Source organism: Anomaloglossus baeobatrachus, chromosome 5 (genome assembly GCF_048569485.1).
Source record: "Anomaloglossus baeobatrachus isolate aAnoBae1 chromosome 5, aAnoBae1.hap1, whole genome shotgun sequence".
Classification (NCBI taxonomy): Eukaryota; Metazoa; Chordata; class Amphibia; order Anura; family Aromobatidae; genus Anomaloglossus; species Anomaloglossus baeobatrachus.
The window spans coordinates 159,646,686-159,672,553 of NC_134357.1; the positions used below are offsets into that span (position 1 = coordinate 159,646,686).

The 25,868-nt window shown below is 39.8% G+C and overlaps 1 protein-coding gene across 3 annotated transcripts in view; it reads right to left on the bottom strand.

Moving 5' to 3' along the window:
• GRID1 (glutamate ionotropic receptor delta type subunit 1) overlaps window positions 1–25,868 on the bottom strand; it is a 1,874,363-nt gene that overhangs the window by 322,192 nt on the left and 1,526,303 nt on the right. For all 3 annotated transcript variants that reach the window (XM_075348983.1, XM_075348986.1, XM_075348985.1), the window contains exons 10-12: window positions 14,939–15,136; window positions 11,645–11,969; window positions 6,871–7,009 (exon numbers count right to left, since the gene is read on the bottom strand). In XM_075348983.1, coding sequence (XP_075205098.1) covers window positions 6,871–7,009; window positions 11,645–11,969; window positions 14,939–15,136 — 662 coding nt within the window. The remainder of the gene's footprint in view (window positions 1–6,870; window positions 7,010–11,644; window positions 11,970–14,938; window positions 15,137–25,868) is intronic.

Here is a 25,868-nt window from a genome sequence, read left to right on the forward strand (position 1 = left end):
TTTTTTATTTGCTTCAAGATGTTGTCCATCGGCTGCCATTTGCATGACCCATGAAAAGATGAAAAGCTATTATAATATTAAAAAGAAAAAAACACTTAGACTCATGGTATTCACCTCTCTGGCCCTTGCTGAAACCATAAGGGCACTTTACACAATGCGATATCGCTATCGATATCGCTAGTGAACGTACTAGCCCCCGTCGGTTGTGCATCATGGGCAAATCGCTGCCCGTGGCGCACAACATCGCTTACCCCCGTCACATTGACTTAACTTCCCTGCGACGTCGCTGTGGCTGGCGAACCACCTCCTTTCTAAGGAGGCGGTTCGTGCGGCATCACAGCGATGTCACACGGCAGCCGTCCAATAGAAGCGGAGGGGCGGAGCTGAGCGGGCGGAATATCCCGCCCACCTTCTACCTTCCTCATTGCCGGTGGACGCAGGTAAGGAGGTGTTCGTCGTTCCTGCGGTGTCACACACAGCGATGTGTGCTGCCGCAGGAACGACGAACAACCAGCGTCATGCACCACCAACATTATTATGAAAAGGAGCAACGTGTCAACAATCAACAATTTTTGATGTTTTTGCGATCGTTGATCGTCGCTCCTAGCTGTCACATGCTGCAATGTCGCTAACGACGCTGGATGTGCGTCACAAACACCGTGACCCCGACGATATATCGTTAGCAATGTATCAGCGTGTAAAGCACCCTTTATACTGCTGCCACATACTTTGATGAAGGAAAGTGTTCACAAGTAAACGAAAGGTCAAGTAATCATTAGTGATGGGCGGACCCAGTCTGTAAAAGTCTGGATCTGCGATGGTTCAAAAGTAACTGGCCACCGACCCCGGGTCCAGAGTTCTCAGGAAACTCTGGGTAATGATCAGGGATCCAGCAACTCAGGTAATTAAAAATATAAGGGAAAAATAAAGAAAAAAGGGGAAAGCAGACACGTTATACTTGCCGAGACTCTAGTACACTGTACACTACTACCAGGCTGCTCAAACTAATTCTAGAGCCAATCATTTAACCTCATGCATATGCACTGCTTTGCTCACCCACTAACAGTCCTGGCATCTCTAATTGGTTTCTGTCATACATGCTTCTACCCTGTGTGACAGCATATCTGGCTGCTTTCAATCAGGTGAAGCCTCCCTCCTGTCCACTATCTCACACGGAGGTCGTCACCCTAATGATGAACGATATGGCACCCCCACTCTCCAAAGACTTGTCTTCGGAAAGTGGGGGCGCCATAATGTTCATCATTAGGGTGCCAAACTCCATGTGAGGTAGTGGACAGGAGGGATGCTTACTTGTAGGGTGTGACCTCTAACCCTCCTCCCTTTTTTCTGTGCACTTTAGATAGTTGTGTTAATTTTGGATGTTTTCAAGAGTGATACAATAAAGTTGATGTTTTTAAGGGTTATTATATGCCTATATTTCGTAAACAATCTCTGTGTTTGAATAATTATTGCTTTCAATCACAGGCACTGTCTGTGTATCTATAGTGTAAAAATATATAAATTGGAGTAAGGTTTCCCCATATTATGATACCCATAAGAGAAAAGGCATTCGGCTACAGACTGCAGCCCCCAACCTTGTGACTATCTGGGCTGTGCATCAAAATAAGAGGGACCACATGCGGATTTTTTAAAAAAAATATATATATTTATACAAATAGTTGTAAAAAACACCATTGCCCCACCCCCAATTTTGATACCTAGCCATGATAAAGCTGACAGCTGGGGTCTGATAGTCTCAGGCTGGGGAGGCCCTTACTTATTGGGCCCCTGAGCCTAAAAATAGCAGCCTGTAGCCACCAGGGATTGTTGTATCTATTAGATGTGTCAATAGTGGAAGTATACCCATCTCATCCTGATTGCACAGGTCTGGTGGCAATCGGTGTAATAAGGAGTTAATAAAATCTCACAGCTTCTACTAAGCCCTAGATTAGTAATGGGAGGAATCTATCTCCTTGCAGGAACATGGTGTAAACATTTCAACACCAAATCTGCATCTCTTGGCAAAAAAAGTGGTTTTCTGCTACTAGAGGCAAGTCTGTGAACTCAGTAACCTCACTGAGTTTAATTAGGTTGCCTAAGGTCAGACCGTGGGAACCTTCAGCTGTGACCGCAAGTAAGCTGAGTAATGTGGCTCATTTTTTGCCTCAAGCCCACTGGTCATGTTCAATGCCCACATGCTGTGCTTTTAGAAATGTAGCAGGATTGTTGTGGAACCCCGTGTGGATTACATCAGACCTGGGTATTTTTCGATTAATAAAGAGGTGAAGGAGGCTGTTTTTTCGTATTTTATTTCAAATAAAGGAGTTTTTCTGTTTTTGTTTATTTCTTGTTACTTACTGATTAGTATTAGGGGGTCTCATAGACCCTCCCCATTACTAATCTATAGATTAGTGGCAGCTGTGAGCTGTCATTAAACCTTATTACCCGAATTGCCACCACAACAGGACAATCAAGATTAGCTGGGTAAAGTTACGGGATTGTCGCATCTAATGGATGCAACAATTCTGGGAGGCTGCAGGCTGCTGTTTTTGGGCTGGGGGGCCCAAATAACCTTGGGCCTCACTAACTTGAGATTACCAGCCCCTGAATGTCGGTTATATCAAGCCTGGGTATGAAAATTGGGGGGTCCACATGCTGATTTTTTAAATTATTTATTTAAATAATAATAATAATAATAATAATAATAATAATAAAGACACATGCGGTCCCTCTTATTTTGGTACACAGCCAAGGTAAGCATATGGCTTGTGGCTGCATCCTGTAGCCATATACTTTATCTGTGCTGGGTATCTTAATATGGGTGGACCCTATGACAATTTTTTTACATTTATTTTAACACTATAGACACGCAGACAAGCACCTCTGATTGAAAGCAATCTGACCCACTGTCACACAGGGTGGAGGCGCATCTGACTGCAACAAATGAGAGACGCGGGGACTGCCGGTGGGTGGGGAAAGCAGTGCATATGCATTACGTTAATGAGTGACCCTGGAAGAAGCATTATAGCCACGCTAGAGAGTATAACGTGACTGCTCCAATCCCCCTATCAATTCTAAAACCATTTTAAATGCTGGATTCTGTACCTCATAGACTTTTATGGAAACCAGCATCCAGACAGGTATGTGGGATGGTTTCCTGGCCAGAAGTAGAGTTTTTTTAAACCCAGTTTGACCTGCTGATCTTGGGTTTCTGTGAGTTCGCCCATCACTAGTCATCAAGATTTTGGTATGATATTAGGTGCACATTTGCAGAAATCTCCTGGGAACTTTATTACAAGCAGCTGCAATCTGAAGGTCCAGGAAAGACAGTACTGGGGAAGGTGAGGGGTGGAGGGGCCGAAAAAGTGAATGACAAGGTGAGTATTTGTGTGTTTATTGTTTTCAAGGTTTGTTATTATCTGGATCTGAAGAGAATAATAAGTGATGTTAAAATCTAACTCCCATTTTTCTTCATTTTGGAGCGCCTAGCTCTAACACTATTTTATAGCAGTAAAGTTCTGGCCACCATAGATATATATTGGGTTCGACAATAGGGCACATGTTAGGGTTCAAGTCCTATACAAACCAGACTTTTTTTAAGTCTGGCTGGACATGCTGAACCGGAACATCTGCGGGTTTTCCCATTTCTATTCCTGATATCATTGTCAGATGAAACCTGTTCTCGAAGGCAATTTAGACAGGATACTAGAAATTTTAATTTTAGGGCATGTTTAATTTTGCTAAACCAATTTTGGAGGTCTACACACTAGATGTGGTGAAAATGTTCCAATCTGTTTTTATTTTTAAGCATTTGATGTCAATACTGAATTTTTGTATCATGTTTAATACATTTTTGTATTATAGGATCTGGGGTACATATACATTTTTATTATTATTTTGAAGTCAGATGTAGAGATGAATAGATTCAAATTCACGAAATCTGACAGATTTACTTAGAATGTCAGTTTGCAGCAAATTTCTTTCCTGCAAATGGAATGTCCCTGATTCCCGAGCATTAGAAATGTAAGATATAGAAAAAAACTATACTCACCTCACCTCTCGTGCACTACTCATTATCCATATATACATTTCTCAGAAGCTATTGTTACTGCCAATGCATGCTGAAGCCACAGATATCTCCACTATACGCTGGGATTTCGAGCCAAGACTAGGTCTGGAATGTTGCTGCACATGCACAGGGACATTCTGGGCACAATCGTGGTTAAAGTCATGGCCTAGAGTGTCAGTTGTAAGGTCGTGGCAAACTAATGTAAATGCTAGTCCTGAACTATTTTAAAATGTTACAGTACTTTAAAAAAATGTGATCTTAAATTATTACAATATACACTGTGTGCAGAATTATTAGGCAAGTTGTATTTTAGAGGATTTTTTATTATTGATCAACAACTATGTTCTCAATCAACCCAAAAGACTCATAAATATCAAAGCTTGATATTTTTGGAAGTTGGAGTGTTTTTTTTTAGATTTGGCTATCTTAGGAGGATATCTGTTTGTGCAGGTAACTATTACTGTGCAGAATTATTAGGCAACTTAATAAAAACCAAATATATTTCCATCTCACTTCTTTATTTTCACCAGGTAAACCAATATAACTGCACAACATTTATAAACAATCAAACTTGAAAAAATAAAAACCCCAAAAAATTTGTGACCAATATAGCCACCTTTCTCTATGATGACACTCAACATCCTTCCATACATAGATTCTGTCAGTTGCTTGATCTGTTTACGATCAACATTGCGTGCAGCAGCCACCACAACCTCCCAGACAATGTTCCGAGAGGAGCACTGTTTTCCCTCCCTGTAGATCTCACTTTTTATGAGGGACCAAAGGTTCTCTATGGGGTTCAGATCAGGTAAAAAAGGGGGCCATTTCATTATTTTTTCATCTTTTAGACCTTTACTTTACTAGCCAGCCACGCTGTGGAGTAGTTGGATGCATGCGATGGAGATTTGTCCTGCATGAAAATCATGTTTTTCTTGAATGATACCAACTTCTTCCTGTACCACTGCTTGAAGACGTTGTCTTCCAGTAACTGGCAGTAGGTCTGGGAGTTGAGCTTCAATCCATTCTTAACCCAAAAAGGTCCCACAAGTTCATCTTTGATGATACCAGCCCATACCAGTAACCTACCCCCACCTTGATGCGTCTGAGTTAGAGTGGAGCTCTCTGCCCTTTTGTGATCCAGCCTCTGGCCCATCCATCTGGCCCATCAAAAGTCACTCTCATTTCATCAGTCCATAAAACCTTTTAAAAATCAGTCTTAAGATATTTCTTGGCCCAGTCTTGACATTTTATCTTATGTTTCTTGTTCAAAGGTAGTCGTTTTTTAGCCTTCCTTACCTTGGCCATGTCCCTGAGTATGGCACACCTTGTGCTTTTTGATCTCCAGTAACGTTGCAGCTCTTAAATATGGCCAAACTGGTGGCAAATGGCATCTTGACAGCTTCACGCTTGATTTTCCACAATTCATGGGCAGTTATTTTGCGCCTTTTCTGCCCAACACGCTTCTTGCAACCCTGTTGGCTATTTGTTGTGAAACGCTTGATTGTTCGGTGATCACGCTTCAAAAGTTTGGCAATTTCAAGACTGCTGCATCCCTCTGCAAGACATCTCACAATTTTGGACTTTTCGGAGCACGTCAAATCTCTCTTCTGAAACATTTTGCCAAAGGAAAGGAAGTTGCTTGATAATTAAGCACACCTTATATAGGGTGTTGATGTCATTACACCAAACCCCTCCTCATTACAGAGATGCACATCACCTGATTTACTTTATTGGTAGTTTGCTCTCAAGCCTATACAGCTTGTAGTAGGACAACATGTATAAAAAGTATCATGTGATCAAAATACTCATTTGCCTAATAATTCTGCACACAGTGTAGTTTGTTAAGGAGGCAACCGGCAAATTGTCGAATGCAGATTTTTGTAAAATTCAAGCAGAATTAACTTGCATTCAAATATAATTGCTCAACTCTAGTTAGAATAATAAATTATGTTTTAAACTAATACAGTACATTGAAAAAACGTAATCCTAAATTATAGATTGTATGAAGAGGAGACAACCTGCAAAATGCATTCTTTAAAAAGAATGCTGTTTTTGGCCCCAAAAAATCCCTCAAATGTTCTGTTCATTATGTGTCTTCCTTCTCTATAATTTGTTGTCCATTTTTAGCAATAGAGATGTCAAAATGAATTTAAGGAGAGAGCTTCTGTGTTACAGATCTTGCTCTCCTTTTTGAAAAATTGACACATAACTTAAAGATGGGTTTTTATTTCAAAGTAGTCATCAGACAAAAACGAATCATGCAGGGAAATTAGAAGAACTTACATTTTAGTATCAATAGTGCTGACAGAATGTTATTAAAGAAGAAATACTCACTCAAAACAAGTGAATGGCAAACCACAGGACACAGAAATGTGGACAGTTCCTGGACATAGACTTATATGTGCACCAAAAGCATATTTAGATTATAGAGGGGGATGAGACTTTTTTGAAGGTTTTATTTAAAAATGCAGATATATATAACTTTTCCGCATATATTCTAGAGACATTACAAATGGAAGCAATAATGTTCACCTGACCAGTGCCCTACATAGCATGTGTCATTTTAATACAGAGAATGCGTGGATAAGGATGAGAACCATTTTCACCTTTCAATTTCAGAAAAATGGGATATAGAGGACAAGTCTTAGATTATATGTAAAACGTCAGGAAATGTGAGTTATGTTTAACTTTTGATGCTAAGAGATAAATGGAAAATCTACGAATGCTGCATATTCATTTTTAGTTTAAGTTTATGACTATAAGACATTGATGACAATAAAACATATTGAGATCATTTTTACCTTACAGGGTTGTCCATTCTTGACACAGTTAAGAATGCTGCCAGATTTGCTGTATAAGAAGAACACACGATAAGTGTGAAGAGCCACCAGCTTCCCATCACAATTCGCATAGCTACTGAATTTGCTACAGATTCGCCACCTAAAAATAATCCAGACAATATTGCAAGTCAAATTAAATTTGTATATTTCACTTTAGAAAGAAAATAGACATAATTGATCAAAACCATACATACACAAAGGTTTCTTGTTCCAAATAATGAGCGAGTCATGTTTTATTACAAAGGTCAACTCTCATTGGGTTGTGTACTATGACCCAGAGACATTTGCACTAAATGAAGCATGGAATGAAACGTCTGCACCTGAGATGATGGAGGCCACAAGGTTATAGGAAAAGTACAGGAGTGACATGTTCTTTTGTTTTATTTATTCTTTTAAGAATGGGATACCATATAGAAAAAAATTGGAAATAGCAAGGAGAATAAAGCATATATTTTATCAAAATAAGTACTTTTGTAGTTGAATAAAATTTGATTTATACAAGTAATACAGCATTTATCTTATCTATTTGTATAGCATATGGAAAGCATTATACCAAAACAGGAAATCACTGAAGATAAGGTTTTTGTTTGTAGCTTTTATTTTTAATATTGAAAATTGCAATCTTAGGGCAACTTATGAGTATCAGTTTGAATTTTATTTATATGAAAACCAATGCAATAACCTAAAAGTTATTGCAATATAAAACTTGAATGGATTTACAAAATGTACATACATAAAAAGGTCAGACTTTCATGGCGTATCCTAAAAATAGGCCTTTCATGGTGAAGTTCTGAAGAGCGCCTTAAACAGTCTTTTATTTATATATGTAAATTGTCCTTATTGACTACTAATTGGCTGTCATATTTGGTGTTGTATTTGGTTTGGCATTAAAATTAAAATTGAGCAAATAAATTTGTAACCCATTTCTCCCAAAATTTGGGTAATTGACAACTAGCACTATAAATGAGATATTGATGATCTATCCTAAAAATCTTTGCTGGTAAAATTCTAAAAGCCCCTTTAAGGGAGTGGCCCACTCTTGGTTCATTTTGATTTGTTACAAATGAGCTCATTTCTAGTGCCAACCAAATACCACCATGCAGAATACATAATACATTCATGCAGCACCAAATATTATGGTGAACTAATACTAATTAAGTAGTTAATAGGTTTAGTAAAGGCAATTAACATATTTATAATGCCAAGAATTGCTGTACAAACATCATTAGAACAACGCAACAGCAAGAAGTGAGATTCCTCTATTTTTAATTTTTATTTTAAATTAGGCTCTGGAATGATTAAGCTGTGATTGTTCACAACTGTAGAAACCCTTTCAGAGCCTTAGATTTATTTTAATTATTTTTTTCTGACCCAATTACTTACAAAATCACTACTGAATTACTGTGGTATTTAGTGCTGCAAGGAGTTATTATGAGAGGCTGCTGATAAGTCTTTGTCTTTACCCAGAAAGAAACAAGGTAGGATGATGAAACTTTACATTTATTCCACATACTGTGCACTGATGTCAGCTCACTTCTTACATCGGTATTCCAAGTTCTGTAGACCTAGCAAAAAGAAGGATTTCAGTTGTGCTTCAAACCAGGCATCCGTAGCAACCGTGTCATCAGAAATGGTGGGAAATTTGGTACCCTTGAGGTGTTTCTTCAGGTTTGGAAACACATTATAGTCGGAGGGAGCTAGATCTGGTGAATAAGGTGGGTAGTCAACCAGCTGGAAGCCCAGCTATGCCAGTTTTGCTGTGGTCGCTTGTGCAGTGTGAGCGAAGGCGTTATCTTGCAGGAACACGATTCCTTTGGACAGCTTGCTGTGCCTTTTGGCCTTCAGAGCTGCCTTCAACTGGTCCAAAAGTTCAAATTAATACATTGCATTGATGGTGGAACCCTTATAAAGGTAGTTCACTAGCAGCATGCCCTCATTATCCCAAAACACAGACGCCATCACCTTAGTGGCTGATTTTTGTACCCTGAACTTCCTTGGATGAGGAGAATTACTGTGCCTCCATTCTTTTGACGGCTCCTTGTTTTCAGGGTCATACAAATAAATCCAGGTCTCATCCATAGTGACCTGTTGATCCAGGAAGTTCATATTAGTCCGGAAATGCTGACAAATGGACCAAGATATTTTCACTAGCATGCTTCTCTGATCTGTTGTCAAACATTGGAGGACCCACTTTGAAGATAGCTTCCTCATGTCCAAATGTTCATGGATAATATCACAAACATGCTCATGGGAAATCCCCATGATGTCTGCTATTGCTATAGCTGAAATTCGTTAATTCTTCAGTATGAGGTTGTGCAAGCATCGACGATCTCCGGAACAACAACCCCTTTCGGTCGTCCAGGACATTCCTCATCATTGGTGCTGGAGTGGCCTGTTTTAAATTTGGCAACTCAGTTCTTAACTGTGGAATATGAAGGGCATTGATAACCCAATGTCTGTAACATATCACTATGACTATCCTTTTGTGGACTTTCCTTGCATTAATTTTATCTCTCATCTGCTCTCAGTTGCAGTGAATATCGCATTAGAATCTGACATTTTATTTTCCCGCGTGCATAAAACACTGTTGCCATAAGCAACAAACACAACATTTTTAAAACATATATAAGACACATAAGGCTTTTATGTGATGTAACATTCGTTACCATAGAAATAAAAAAAAATCACAAAGCCAAAGACTTATCAGCAGCACCTCATATACATGCAGCATGATAGTATTAGGCTGGCACTAGAAATTAACAAAAATAATTTGCATTGGCTGGCCAGCATTTTAAAGAATTCTTTCTGTGAAAAGGTTAATATATATTATAATGTATATATGAGTTATGTATATAAATATATACATATACATTCACCTATCCTAAACTTTCAATCAACTCCTTATAAAGCCTCCACTACAGAATCCCAGTCCTCTGTATGGGTCACACATGGAGTCTTGGCATCGCATCACAATGGATTGTCAGGTGAAAAAAATTGAGAATCGATAGATTTAAATTGATGTGAACCATGGTCATATTTTGTAACCTTTTGTAGCTGTTTTACAGGTGGGTTTTAGTCCAAATCCACCTGAAAAAGTCATTGTGAACACATATCCTTTAAGTTGAAGACTCACTAATGTGACCTCCAACCTAACCCTAGTTTTACCGGGCAAGATGTTGCAACTTTCTCCTTAAAGGTTTATGGGAGTAATGGGAAGAACAGAGCAAGCTTGATTAGGATTTTCTGTAACTATACAGTCGAATTGTTATTTTTCAGACAGTATGCTGCAGCAAAGGAGATATTAAGAAGATTGATTCAGGTACATTGTTTTTGAAGACAGATTCAGTATAGCTTGTGTTTTATTCATCTAACTCTTTGCTAATTCTTGGTTGTTCAGTAAATTGGCTGTTCAGATTGAGGATTGACAGCCAACCCTGTAAAAGTGTGCTGTCAGTCACTGACTAGGACCGCCCACTTCCTTAAAAAACCACAATAGGCACAGATTTAAATGAACAAATCAAACTACTTGCAGATTTAATAGAAATTTCAATGTGAGAGACACATACAAAACTACTAATGAGGGGGTATTTTACTCCATCAAGAATTCACCAATTTAACAAAGATGTCACCCCTGCTTGCTGGAGGAATTGTGGTGAGATTAGTGACTTTTATGCATGTCTTTTGGGGGTGTCCAGCGGTAATGGAACTCTGGTCAGAATTATCGAAATTAAACAATAACATCAGTCATTCAAACATTGCTCTCACCCCTCAAAAAGCCCTTCTCTCCTTAGAACTAGAACAAATAGATGCCATATACAGACCCATTATTATCCATATTTTTCTCACCACTAAAAACCTAACTGCAGCCAATTGGAAGGAAATCAAGTCCCCAATATATCATAAATTGTTAAAACTCTCGCCCTTCATGAAAAATATGAATTACAAATAATTTATTCGCCCTATATTACAAACGATAGAATCCATGGAACCAATTCCAAGAAGGGATCACGTGAACAAATATTTGTACATCATAAAATACACCACGTAGAGGTATCTTCTTACAACTCATGAAATAATATGGTCATTTAATTTGTCATCACAGATAAGATAATTTATTAGCTCGCATGTGATTTGTATATATGTTTTAGTTATATTTAATGATTGATTAAGCCTTGTTCTCCCTTACCCCCTACCCTAATTTTCCTTCCTCCTGTCCCTGTTTCCCCAATTAAATTACAAGACTTTTTACAGCCCAACCTTCCGTACATCCTTCCCATCCCTATCTTATACCTAACCCTTAATAGAAGCTTTAAGATATATGTCTTTTGTTATCTATGTTTTATTCAATCATATGCAACTATGAAATAGTATCAAATTCCTCCTCCTCCTTTCACCTTCTTAATTATTGAATATAAAAATATTTTAAAACAGAAATTTCAACGTGACAGGGTACGCTGTATTACCTTGTGCTTCCTGCTCCCTCACCCTATTTTTCATCAGCATGTTGACAATTTTTTTTAATAAATTGAATAAAGATTAAATATTTCTTTCCACCAGATGCTGGAACCTTGGTTTTCTCCTATGGTTACACACATTTAACAGAGCGTTATTCCATGCACACTAGAAGCTTCATTGATCGGTGAGCTGGTTTATCCTCCTCCTTTTTTCTAGTTTTAATGTTTCCTGCACAAACGTTTGACATCAATTGTATGGTTGAACATTATTTTGCACTCACCTTGCTGTACAAATGCCCCATATACAATCCATATGGCACTGTGCAGTGTAGAGGAAGTTGACGGACTTGCTTGTGATGCACTTTGAGCTCTAACTGCCTGAATACGGTTCAAAACAAATATGAGCACGCCAACTACTGGAATAACTGCAGCAATGCATGCCCAGACAGCAAAGTCAAAAGGGGCAAAAAGTGAAAAAATATTTATTCTTTCCTCAGGTTTTTTAATTAAAATTCCTACTGAGTAATCCAAGTAACGTTTGCTGAAGTCCACCACACTTTCCCGATCTGGCGTTATTGTGATCGCTGACACAGCAATGTCGGCTCTCTATAAAAACAATAACATTGATTAAAATTTGTCACAGACAACCATTGATAGCTTAAACATTTAACTGGAGGGGATTAATTACATAATTAAAGAAAAGCAATGAATGTATGTATAAAGCTACACATGTTGTTGCGCAAAAAAACAATCAAATTGATCAAAATATACCGTAATTATGTTGTATTAACCTTTATTCAATTATGGGGAAAAGTGTCAGAATCAAAAAATATTGCAGTAATAGATTAGATTTGTAGCTTTCATGTAAATTAAAATGAATCATTGTGTAATGAATTTGCTTTCTAACACAACTTGTACAATTTGTCAGTTTTTTAACAATCTATGGTTGTTGTCAGTGAATGAGAATATATTTAAATCATTGATAAGAAGGCTTTTGTATATCAGTCTTAATGAAGTGAGCACTTGCTTGCTATGCGCCAACTTTATCAAGAGGCATGCACCTCTTAGTAAGTTTGTTACTACCTACAACCACAATGTTCCAGCACCAGACATGTTTCTCCAGCCCCGGGCTCTAATTTACACCATTTTTGTGCCATGAATTATCAATAATTTGTCAGGTGAGTTTTCAACAAGTTGTCATAGCTGGTTGGGACTATAGTAAACACAATGAAAGTCGCAAAATGTCAAAAAGCTTATACTCAAAAATTCTGGTATAAACTGCTTGATCATGAGTGGTCACAAATTTAAAAGGGTCATCAGGTAATTTTTTATATACGGTTCTATCTAATGGTCTGGCTGGGACAGCTTCCACCCAAAACACATTAAATAGTACATTGTCTATAACCAGGCCATTGGATATAATTGTATATGTTCTAGCCCAACGCTTTATCTTAAAAAGATATTTTTAAACCAAGACTACCACCCGCATCCATTGGTGATCAGATCATTGGAGCCACAAATATCCCTAGAAGTCAATTACTTCAATATAGACATATGCTACCTTTATTGGCTAAACAGAAAAAAATATGTTTGCAAGCTTTCAGAGCACAAAGGCTCCTTTGTCAAGCAGGTTTAAAAATGAATTACTGAGATGAACCCACAATATTTAAAAGGAACTTGTCAGGTCCAATATGCACCCAGAACCACGAGGAGTTCTAGGTGAATATTGCTAATCCCTGCCCAACTATCCCTGTATCTTATAATCTTGACTAGTGTGGGGTATGCAGACACTATCTGTTGTAAAATGTGACTACAGGTCCTGCATTCTTTACTATTACAGGGGAATGTGCTTGTCTCTGATGGAGATGAGAGGACACTTCTGATGAGAAGATTCCTTAAGTTGATGGGATGTTTGCAAGACAGAAGTGGTATTTCTTTAGTCTGTGGTCTCTGTGGAATATTGTTTGGAGACCAGCATCAATTTTCTTCAGGATGGTCATGTGGGGTTGTATATGACCACAAGAGACAGCCTGCTATTATCCGCCCTCGGTTTGTAATCCAGGAGGATGCTTCTTGGGATTCTTTTGGTGTTATAATTATGTGAACTATATGTCCTATTGAGGGTCTCTATATTAGAGACACAGTACAGAAATTAAGAGCAAAGATGAGGTCTCATTGCCACATAATTATAGACCAAAAGAAACCATTTAACTGACCATCAAAAGGGTAACAATGTTTTGAACATTTGTGTTTCAGGCTCTATTTCTCACCATCCACTACAGCTGTGAATTTGAGGCTACCTTCATTTTATAGACAATCATCTTGGCTATCTCATACATTACTTTAATTTGCAACTATTTAGCATATGATTAGTTATACAGATTGTTGCCTTGTCACTGCATTGTTACTGTTTTGCTCTGGTGGTGGAAAAAATATTTTTCTTCCTGTATACTACATATTATACTGCAAATTACAACCTGTAAAAGTTGCAAAAGTCAACATTGTTGCCCTTTTGCTCGTCAGTGTAAATGACACATGGTAGGCAGGTGAGGGCCCTATTACGGACATTTAATTGCTGTTTAGATCTTAAAATGCATAATTTTGTGATACTAGCTTACTTACAGGTAAGTAACCATCACCAACCACCAGGTAGGTTACAGTCACCAAACAAATCTCTCTGTGTGATCAATTATCTACATGCTCTTCAATTCAGAATTATTTGGCCACATGATATACACTATAATCACAGTATGCAGTAATTTTTTTCTCATGCCAATTTAGCATGAAAACAAAAATGCTCGTTGGCACTGCCCCATAATATAACATTGGAGTGAGTGCTACTTGATGAAACACCAGATTGCACTTGTCTGACTTTTACGCTAGTGTAAGTGAACCCTAAACATGCATATTCATATTTTTACTGGCAGGTTTTACTCATTTCATTCAAGTCTATGGAGAAAATCTGCAAATAAAATGCATATTTACTGCAAGAGAAATTGACATGTTGAGTTTAAAAGTGCACTGCAGGTCAGATTGCACCAAGTAAAAAAAAGCACAGTAGGTATAAGATTACTATATTATTATATCCCATTATATTTGCTGGCACTGGAATACGCTGCATTTATAACACAGCAAAAATATGCAACGTCAAAAATGCAGCAAGTACTGATCACTGGAAATTAACCTTCGTATTTATCGCATGCCTCTTTTACTGTTTGCCTTTCTGACATAAAGATCTAGAAAAACATCTCAAAATCTTTAATGGGTCTCATAAAAAAATAGAGGATCAAAGAGGAGATATTGCTCAAAGACGTCAATCAAATTTCGAGATTTCTTTTAAAATTGTTCTAGTGCACAATGGAAAAAGATATTGACTGTTCCACACTTTGTTTCCTCTAATGTATATTAATGAGGCTCATTATGTTCTGCTCTCTGGGTGTTACAATGAATAAAGCCCAACATTATCAGGAAATTGTTTTGTATCTTCTTTGTTGTTTAATTTAGCATTAAAAATTATATTTACATATTTACCATTTCAAGTGTAAACTACTTATAAAGCTTTAACCTCTTATTACCTTATTTATGAGTTCCCCTATCATACCATTCCAGGAACCATTGGGGAGGGGATGCCCGTACTTTCCATCGGGAACTTGGTATATTTCATACTTAAAACCAAGATTTTGAGATAATGCATCCAGCACATCAATTGAGAAACCTTTATACTTCTTTGGTTGACCAAGTATGTTCTCTGCAACCATTACAAAAGGTTCCTCCTAAAAATACAAATATTGCACATTTAATATCAACATTACCATCAGTTTTATCCATCTTTCCTCATTAAATTGCCATATTTGATGAATAAATACAAAATATTTGCTAAAGCGGGCTTTACACGCTACGACATCGCTAATGCGGAGTCGTTGGGGTTACGGAATTCGTGACGCACATCCGGCCGCATTAGCGATGCCGTTGCGTGTGACATTGATAAGCGATTTTGCATCGTTGCAAAAACGCGCAAAATCGCTAATCGGCGACATGGGGGTCCATTCTCAAATCTCGTTACTGCAGCAGTAACGAGGTTGTTCCTCGTTCTTGCGGCAGCACACATCGCTGCGTGTGACGCCGCAGGAACGAGGAAGCTCCCCTTACCTGCCTCCCGGCCGCTATGAGGAAGGAAGGAGGTGGGCGGGATGTTACGTCCCGCTCAGCTCCGCCCCTCCGCTGCTATTGGGCGGCGGTTCAGTGACATCGCTGTGACGCCGCACGGACCGCCTCCTTAGAAAGGAGGCGGTTCGCCCGTCACAGCGACGTCGCCGGACAGGTATGTATGTGTGACGGCTGTTGTGCGGCACGGGCAGCGATTTGCCCGTGTCGCGCAACAGATGGGGGCGGGTACCCACACTAGCGATATCGGGACTGATATCGCAGTGTGTAAAGTAGCCTTAAGTGATTATATCATTGCTTAAAGGGAGGCTGTCACCATGTTTTTCCCTTATGAGCTGCAGCCACCACCAGTCAGCCCTCATATAAAGCATTGGAAAACACTGTGTCTAAGAGCCCAGACTGCTCTGTATAACATAAAAAACACCTTTATTATACTTACCTAGGGGGCGGTGCAGTCCGATGGGTGTTGCTACTCTTGGACCGGCGCCTCCTCCATCTTCTCTGATCACTGTCTTGCTGCCCAGCTCAGTGTGGATGACACATTTTGCATCATTTAGGCCCCTTTCACACGCACGTATCTCCGGTACATGTTAGGTCCATTCCTGCACCTATCGGAGACACGGGCACACGTAGACCCATTAAAATCAATGGGTCTGTGCACACGTGCGTGTTTCCATGGAACATGTGTACGTGTGGAGCATACGCGTGTCCGTGTGTTCCACATGTAGACATGTCCACGTTTTCTCTGGCATCACGGGTTTCACACGGCCCATGTATGGACCACATGGATGTAGTGTGGATACGGTCCCGTGTAACACGCGTAGGAGAAAACTCACGTGTCACAGAAAAAAATAACAAATCTTTACTCACCTTCTCCTGCCCTCCTCTCTCTGCCACTGCTGTCACTTGCTTCCGACCACCGCATTATGCTCATTTAATATTCACTTCACTGCGGCTGGAAGCCGCAGCAGCGAGGAGTCGGCAGGGCTGGAGACCAAAGTTCAGCACCACGGGCAGCGACGCCAGTGACAGGTGAGTTGAAAGTTCTCGTTCTCCGTGTGTTATCACGGATAACACACGGAGAACACACGTAGTGCCATAAACACAGCTCACGGAGGGGAAAACGCACCTTTGACACGTCCGTGAAACACGTGTGTGATTTTCCCGGACGTGTGAAGGGGGCCTTACAGAGATGTCTCCCTTGCGCCCGATCACATGTACACTTTGATCTGCGCACCTGAGGGTAGATCAAAATACAGTAGTGTGCATGCACAGGCAGTATTTAATCTTTTCTTGCGCCAGCAAATTACAGTACTTCATTCTGCCCGCAGCAGGGCAAATCAAAGTGTGCATGCGCAGGAATGCAATGGAGACCTCTCTGTGAATGACACAAGACATGTCATGCACATGGGGCTGAGTAGGAAGACGGTGAGAACACAAGATGGTGGAGGCAGCGGACTGAGTATAGTGACACCCATCTGACCAGACCGCCTTCGCCCCCTAGGTGAGTATTATAAAGATTTTTTTTACATTATACAGAATAGCCTGGGCTCTTAAATGCAGTATTCTAGAATGTTGTATAGATATTACTGGTGGTGGCTGCAGCTCATAAGGAAAAAAACCTGGTGAAATACAAGATAGTAGTATTGCCCAAATTATTTTTACATATATTACAAGATTGAAGAGTAACCATCATTTCAGATTTTCATTTTTAGACATCAAATTGTACAAATAAACAAAAGCAGCCACCAAAGCAAATAGGGTGATGGGATGCATTAGAAGAGGTCTGGGGGCACGAGATGAAAACATCATTCTCCCTCTGTACAAATCACTCGTCAGACGACACTTGGAGTATTGTGCGCAATTTTGGGCGCTGGTGCTCAAGAAAGACATTACTGAACTTGAAAGGGTTCAGAGGCGGGCTACTAAAATAATAAATGGAGTGGGTGCATTACAATACACGGAAAGGTTATCAAAACTAGGTCTATTTACTCTAGAAAAGAGAAGACTTAGGGGAGACCTAATAAACATGTACAAATATATCAGAGGGCAATATAGAGATCTCTCCCATGATCTGTTTGTACCAAGGACTATGACAATAACAAGGGGGCATTCTCTTCGATTGGAGGAAAGAAAATTCCTACATCAGCATAGAAGAGGGTTCTTCATGGTAAGAGCAGTGAGGCTCTGGAACTCTCTTCCTGAGGAAGTGGTGATGGCCAACTCACTGAATGAATTTAAGAAAGGAATGGATGCTTTTCTTGATAGCAAAAGTATAGAAGGTTATAAATAGCATAATCTTACAGGTAGATAGAAGAGCGACCAAGATTATTAGAGGAATGGGTGGGCTGCAACACCAAGACAGGTTATTAAACTTGGGGTTATTTAGTTTGGAAAAACAAAGGCTTAGGGGGGATCTAATCACAATGTATAAACATATGACGGGACAGTACAGAGACCTTTCCAAAGATCTCTTTACACCTAGGCCTGCGACTGGAACACGAGAGCATCCGCTACGTCTTGAGGAAAAAAGGTTTAATCATAACCACAGACGAGGATTCTTTACTGTACGAGCAGTGAGACTATGGAACTCTCTGCCGCATGATGTTGTAATGAGTGATTCACTAATAACATTTAAGCAGAGCCTGGACGCCTTTCTTGAAAAATTTAATATTACCAGTTATGTATATTAGATTTTATGACAGGGTGTTGATCCAGGGAACTAGTCTGATTGCCGTATGTGGAGTCAGGAAGGAATTTTTTTCCCCATTGGAGCTTATTTGACACATTGGGTTTTTTTGCCTTCCTCTGGATCAACATGTTAGGCTACGGGTTGAACTAGATGGACTTAGAGTCTCCCTTCAACCTTAAAAACTATGAAACTATGAAACTAATATTACACGAAAATGCTGCCTTCTCCATTTATGAGCATATTACTGTCTACTGCACTGATCATCTACTGTGTACTGATTGCTCGTACCTGAAGTCAGGCTTTCAGCAAACTAAGGGCGGCTTTGCACGTTGCGACATCGCAAGCCGATGCTGCGATGTCGCACACGATAGTCCCCGCCCCCGTTGCAGGTACGATATCGTGTGATAGCTGGCGTAGCGAACATTATCGCTACGCCAGCTTCACATGCACTCACCTGCCCTGCGACCGTCGCTCTGGCCGGCGACCCGCCTCCTTCCTAAGGGGGCGGGTCGTGCGGCGTCATAGCGACGTCACACGGCAGGCGGCCAATAGCGGCGGAGGGGCGGAGATGAGCAGGATGTAAACATCCCGCCCACCTCCTTCCTTCCGCATATCCTACGGAAGCCGCGGTGACGCCGGAAGGAGATGTTCCTCGCTCCTGCGACTTCACACAGCGATGTGTGCTGCCGCAGGAGCGAGGAACAACATCGGACCATCGCGTCAGCGTAATTATGGATTACGCCGACGCTGCACCGATGATACGATTACGATGCTTTTGCGCTTGTTAATCGTATCATCTAGGCTTTACACACTACGATGTCGCATGTGATGCCGGATGTGCGTCACTTTCAATTTGACCCCACCGACATCGCACATGCGATGTTGTAGTGTGCAAAGCCCGCCTAAGGGAAAATATTGCAATTGCAGCCTATGGAAGTCTATGAAAAGGAGTAAGTAGCTAGAGAAAAAAGTCAGATACACACTGATCTAAAAATGCAGGGTACAAATTAAATTATGATTTAAAATAGCATTATTCCTCATGTGCAATGATTGATTGCTCTCTGTGAGTGAAAGAAAACTATAATCTTGTAGTTGTGATACCTTTTAATGGCTAACTAAAAAAAAAAATAAAAAGATGTTACAAAGCAAGCTTTTGAGACTTCTCAAGTCCCTTCATCAGGCATGGTATGACAAAATATCTGAAGAAACACAAATATAGACATAAACAGAGCAGAGGAATGGCATAATAAAAGGGCATTTAAATAAACACGGCGCTTAGAAAGTGAACAGATGATAATGATAAAGGATAGCTTTGATTAGTGGTGTAAAAGCATTAATGCCCCATTATCCATATAGGATCAGAGGCAGAGGCCTGGTGCCCTCACAGTCTCTGGAGCTGATGCCTTAGATTTTGTAGTGGGTCATAAATCCTCCTGACAGGTTGAGTCCTGTATGAACAGAGTCAAACATTGTAATGAATTTGTATTCCAAGAATCTTTGATGGTTCTGTGATCTGAAGTTGCCTTTTAATGTGACAACTTCCATGTGCTTTATGTTTGTCTTGAAGCACAGAAATGTCTGGCCACAGGTAAATGTTTTTTTAATCCGTAATTTTGTGGTGGTGAGATATCATTCTTGCTCTAAGTCTCTGTCGTGTTTCTCCAACATAGAGACCCCCAATAGAACAAATAGTGCACAGGATTAAGTACACCAGGTTGGAAGAGGAACATGTGAATGTCCCAGGAATCCTATAGTCCTTTTATGTGTTAGGAATCTGTATCCGGTGTTTTGTCTCTACATGAGAGCAGGTTTTGCAGCTCTTTATATTGCAAAGATAAGTTCCTCTTGGTGTGTCTGAGGGCATTGAGCTTCGGATCATGATGCTTCTTAAATTAGGAGGTTGCCTGTAGCATAGCAATGGAGGATCTTTGAATATTGTTTTTAACCAGTTATTCTTGTGTAGAATGTGGTGAAGTTTCCTGGCCATTCCTCTCAGTACCTCGAACTGTGGGTTGTAAGTCACCACCAGAGGTACTCGACGATTTTCCTCTTTTTGTTTGTATTGAAGCAGTTCACTTCTAGAGATCCTTATGGCTCTAATGATTTGATCATCAATGGAGGTGGGGTGGTAGCCTTGGATTAAAAATGTCTATTTAAGATGAATTAAGTATTCATCCCTGTCTACTGGGCTGAAACAGATATGATTATTTCTGAGGGCCTGGCTGTAGACAATTTGCTTTTTAATGTGTTTGGGATGGAAGCTGTCCTATTTGAGGTATGAGGGACAGTCAATAGGTCTCCAATACACCGATGTCTGGATTGAACCATTTTTCATTTTTAATTTTTATGGTTGTATCCAAGAAGTTGATATATGTTTTTGAGTGGTCCAATGTAAAATTTATGGTAGGATGAAATGCATCGAATTTTTCATGGAGTTTTTGAAGCTCTTGTTCAGACTCAGTGCAGAATATTATGATGTCATTGATGTAACTGAAATAGGTATCACAACTACAAAATTATAATTTTGTTTCTCTCACAGAGAGCAATCAATCAGTTTTCAACTGGCTAACATGGTACCAAAACTTTTTAGCTCATGTGCACACACAAAAAAGTCACCGGAAGCAACAGGTAAACATTAAAGGGTATGGTAACTTTGGATATATTGTAGCATCAATAGTCCCACTAAAACTGTGATATTACTGTTTGAACAACATAAAGGATCAAGAAAAACTGTTGTGAAGGGCAATATCTGCCATGAATATCTGCAAAATAAATTAACCCGCTGTGGCTGTAAGATTTGCAGAGCATGTCAATTTATAAGTGAAGTTTTCCCTACAGTGAATGGGTGAGAGACACACTGATTTCTGACAATATAATACACAAAGGATTTTCTGTTTACATGATATGAACAGAAAAGCTGCTAAAAATAAGTGACAGTGGACTTACCTTAATGTTGTAGATTTTGAAATCATACTATTGCAAATTTATAAAAACTGTCTGAAAGAAAAATTGTCTTCCACATATCAATCACATCCCAGCTTTCATTTTACCAGAGCTGTTTAAAAATTAAAGCTGATCTGTGATTGGTTGGTATTGGCAATATAACCTATTTTCTTTGTTTAATAATTGTAACTCCTTGATTTAAAGAGTTCCTTTCTGCAGATATGATCTCCTTAATAAGGAGTCATTTATTTTGAATTAGTATAATCTAGTTGGACAGGTAAAACTAGTTCCTTATTGTAACCCAAACCTAAGTATATAACAGACTAGCTGTAATATCCGGCATTGCGCGGGATAGTAACTGCCTCTTTGTATCTCTCCCAGTCTCTGTCTTTTTCCCTCTCTGTCTGTCGGTCTGTCTCTCTCTCTCTCTTTCTCTGTCTGTCTCTCTATCTCTTTCCCTGTCTGTCTCTGTCTGTCTCTCTATCTTTTTCGCTGTCTGGCTGTCTGTCTTTCTATCTGTCTGTCTCTTTATCTTTTTCCTTTTCTGTCCCTGTCTGTCTCTTCCCCTGTCTGTCTCTTTCCCTTTCTGTCTCTTTCCCTGTCCGTCTCTTTCTCTGTCTGTCTCTTTTTCTTTCCCTGTCTGTGTCTTTCCCTGTGTCTGTGCCTTTGTCTGTGTCTGTCTCTTTCCCTGTTTGTGTCTTTCCCTGTCTGTATCTTTCCCTGTGTCTGTGTCTTTGTCTGTGTCTGTCTCTTTATCTGTGTCTATCTGTGCCTGTCTGTCACTTTGTCTGTCTGTCCTTGTCTGTGTCTGTCTATATCTTTCTCTGTCTGTATGTTTCCCTGTCTGTGTCTTTCCCTGTTTGTCCGTATCTTTCTCTGTCTGTCTATTTCCCTGTCTGTCCTTTCCCTGTCTTGTCTATCTGTCTCTTTCCCTGGTTGTCTCTTTCCATGTTTGTCTCTGTCTGTCTGTATCTTTCCCTGTCTGTCTCTCTCTTTTCCTGTCTGTCTCTGTCCCTGTCTATCTCTTTCCCAGTCTGCCTCTGTCTTTGTCTGTCTGTCTCTTTCCCTGTCTGTCTGAGTCTTTTTCTCTGTCTGTCTTTTTGTCTGTCTCTTCCCTGTCTGTCTCTTTACCTGTCTGCCTCTGCCTCTTTCCTTGTCTGTCTCTGTCTATTTCCCTGTCTGTCTGTATCTTTCCCTGTCTGCCTCTTTCTGTCTATATGTCTCTGACTGTTTAACTCCCTCTCTGTCTGTCTTTCTATTTGTCTCTCTGTCTGTCTCTTTCACACATAAGCTTTTTATACTCAGAATGTCCTTTCTTGCCTATAGCAACCTCTCAGATCTCCTATTAATAATCTGTAGCTCCCAGCTCCATTGACTTTAATGTAAGCAGGTTTTTTGGTGAACAACTGAGGAAGGCTTTTTCACAGACTAAAAAATTCTCATAGTATGATAATTGAACTTTGTTTTCTACAGGCAGAATGAGTGTTATTCATGAAACAGATTTGACTATATTTTTTGTAATGGTAATTAAAGGGATTGTCTAGGACTTTAACATTGATAGCTTATCCTTGGATACATCATTAATTTCAGATTGGTGATGGTACAGCACCTGGCACTCCTGCCCATCAGATTTTCTGGCTGCCATCACTCGCCAAATCAATTCAGTTGTGAAGCTGCACAGCAGATCTACATCAACTGTACAGTCATGGCCAAAAGTTTTGAGAATGCTACAAATATTAATTTTTACAAAGTCTACTGCTTAAGTTTTTCTAATGGCAATTTGCATATACTCCAGAATGTCATAAAGAGTGATCAGCTTAACAGCAATTACTTGCAAAGTCAATATTGGCTAAGAAAATGAACTTTAACCCCCAAAACACATTTCAACATCATTGCATTCCTGCCTTAAAAGGAGCAGCTAACACTGTTTTAGTGATTGTTCCATTAACACAGGTGTGGATGATCAATCAGTCATGATTAAGTAAGAATGACACCACTGGACACTTTAAAAGACGGCTGGTGCTTGGTATCATTGTTTCTCTTCAGTTAACCATGGTTATCTCTAAAGAAACATGTGCAGCCATCATTGCTCTGCACAAAAATGGCCCAACAGGGAAGAGTATCGCAGCTACAAAGATTGCACCTCAGTCAACAATCTATCGCATCATCAAGAACTTCAAGGAGAGAGCTTCCATTGTTGCCAAAAAGGCCCCAGGGCGCCCAAGAAGGACCAGCAAACGCCAGGACCGTATCTTAAAACTGTTTCAGCTGCGGGATCGGACTAGCCTAGCAGCAGTGCCGAGCTAGCTCAGCAATGGCAGCAGGCTGGTGTGAGTGCTTCTGCACACACTGTGAGGCGGAGACTGCTTGAGCAAGGGCTGGTTTCAAGGAGGGCAGCAAAGAAACCACTTCTCTCCAGAAAAAACATCAGGAACCGACTGATATTCTGCAAAAGGTACAGGGAGTGGACTGCTGAGGACTGGGGTAAAGTCATTTTCTCAGATGAATCCCCTTTTCGATTGTTTGGGACATCTGGAAAACAGCTTATTAGGAGAAGAAGAGGTGAGCGCTACCACCAATCTTGTCTCATGCCAACTGTTAAGCATCCTGAAACGATTCATGTGTGGGGTTGCTTCTCAGCCAAGGGAATCAGGTCACTCACAGTCTTGCCTAAAAACACAGCCATGAATAAAGAATGGTACCAGAATGTCCTCCAAGAGCAACTTCTCCCAACTGTCCAAGAGCAGTTTGGTGACCAACAATGCCTTTTCCAGCATAATGGAGCACCTTGCCATAAAGCAAAGGTGATCACTAAATGGCTCATGGAACAAAGCATAGAGATTTTGGGTCCATGGCCTGGAAACTCCCCAGATCTTAATCCCATTGAGAACTTGTGGGCAATCATCAAGAGACGGGTGGACAAACAAAAACCAACAAATTTTGTCAAAATGCAAGCATTGCTTATGCAAGAATGGACAGCTATCAGTCAGGATTTGCTCCAGAAGTTGATTGAGAGCATGCCAGGGAGAATTGCAGTGGTCCTGAAGAAGAAGGGTCAACACTGCAAATATTGACTTGCTGCATTAACTCATTCTAACTGTCAATATAACCTTTTGGTACTCATAATATGATTGCAATTATATTTCTGTATGTGATGTAAACATCAGACAAACACAATTAAAAACCAGAGGGCAACAGATCATGTGAAAATATAATTTTGGTGTCATTCTCAAAACTTTTGGCCATGACTGTATAGTGGCCTCAGGTGGTTTCTGTATATTCTTCCCCTATTTAAATCTGTGCTAATGTTTCTACAGAGCTAGTGAACATTGAAGAAGCCGTGGCTTTTTGACATATGGTGGTCTAAAAACTGTCCCTGTATAAAGGAGTATCAAAATGTTTTTTGTTTGTTAAATAAAAGACCCCAATTTCCTGATCACTACAAAGTTTGCTGTTGTAATAGAAATAGCAATAGTTTGCCAAAATTCCAGGCATAAATGAGTGTATCAGGTTGTATCAGGTCAGCTAAGGCTATGTGTACACAGTGTGTTTTTCGCGACGTTTTTGCACGTTTTTTGGGTGTTTTTGGCCTCAAAACTGCATGACTTTGCTTCCCCAGCAAAGTCTATGAGTTTTTATTTTGTTGTCCACACACAACCTTTTTTTTAAGCTGCGTTTTTGAGCTTAAAAAAAAAATGGACATGTCAATTCTTTCCTGCGTTTTTCTGCGTTTTCCCCCCATGCAATGCATTGGAAAAACAAATAAAAACGCAGAAATCAAAAAAGCAGCAAAACGCAGCCAAAAACTTACCAAAACGCGGTAAAAACGCATGTGTTTTACCTTTTTTTTGCTGCGTTTTTGCCGCTGGTGCGTTTGTATGCGTTTTTAGCAGCCAAAACGCACAAAAATGCAGCGTAAAAAAACCGCAGCGTGCGCACATAGCCTTAGTAGGTGTGCAGTGAAAAAGTGGAAAGACCGCAATGCACAGGGCTGTAAAGATAGACTGCACAATAGGTGCTTTATTTTTATACAGCTTTTTTTTTGCTTTTTTCTGTTCTTGATGAGTACTAATTTTTACATCCCCCTGCTTTATTTGCACTATGGCTATTTCTGACCTCCTCTTTGGCTTACTTGGTATGGCTATCTCCCAACGGTTTAGATAAGGGACTTCCCTATATTAGTATTATCTCTATCTGTTTGGGTACATAGAGGTATTCCTTTTTTGTCTCCTTTTATTTTATTTTATTATGACCATTCAATTAGTGTTCCTCTGTATTGATATTTATCTTCTGCTGCAAGTCCTGACATCGGTTTTCCTATGCCTTCATTGTATATATTGTTTTTAGCAGTGATCCATATTGATTCTTATCTTTGTATCTTTTTTCTTTAGTCTTTTTTCATTTCTTTGCCTGCGGTGGAGAATATACCATCTGTATGAGGGATGGACAACGTGGACCGGATATCCAGAAGTCCTGGAGGATTTGTAGTAATCTCTGTGTTCACTGTGAACTTTACTAGTGACTGCAATGAGCACAATTTCTAATCTGTTATCAATGGCCAGACACCACTGGTGCCACCTTGTGGATGTCTTATGGTATTAGTGTGGCTGTCTGACTAAGATTGCTATGGTGACATGAATTATGCTCCCTGCCCTTACTTTCGCCAGGACTTAAGATGAGTGCTGTGGCTCTGTGCTATTTTGGAT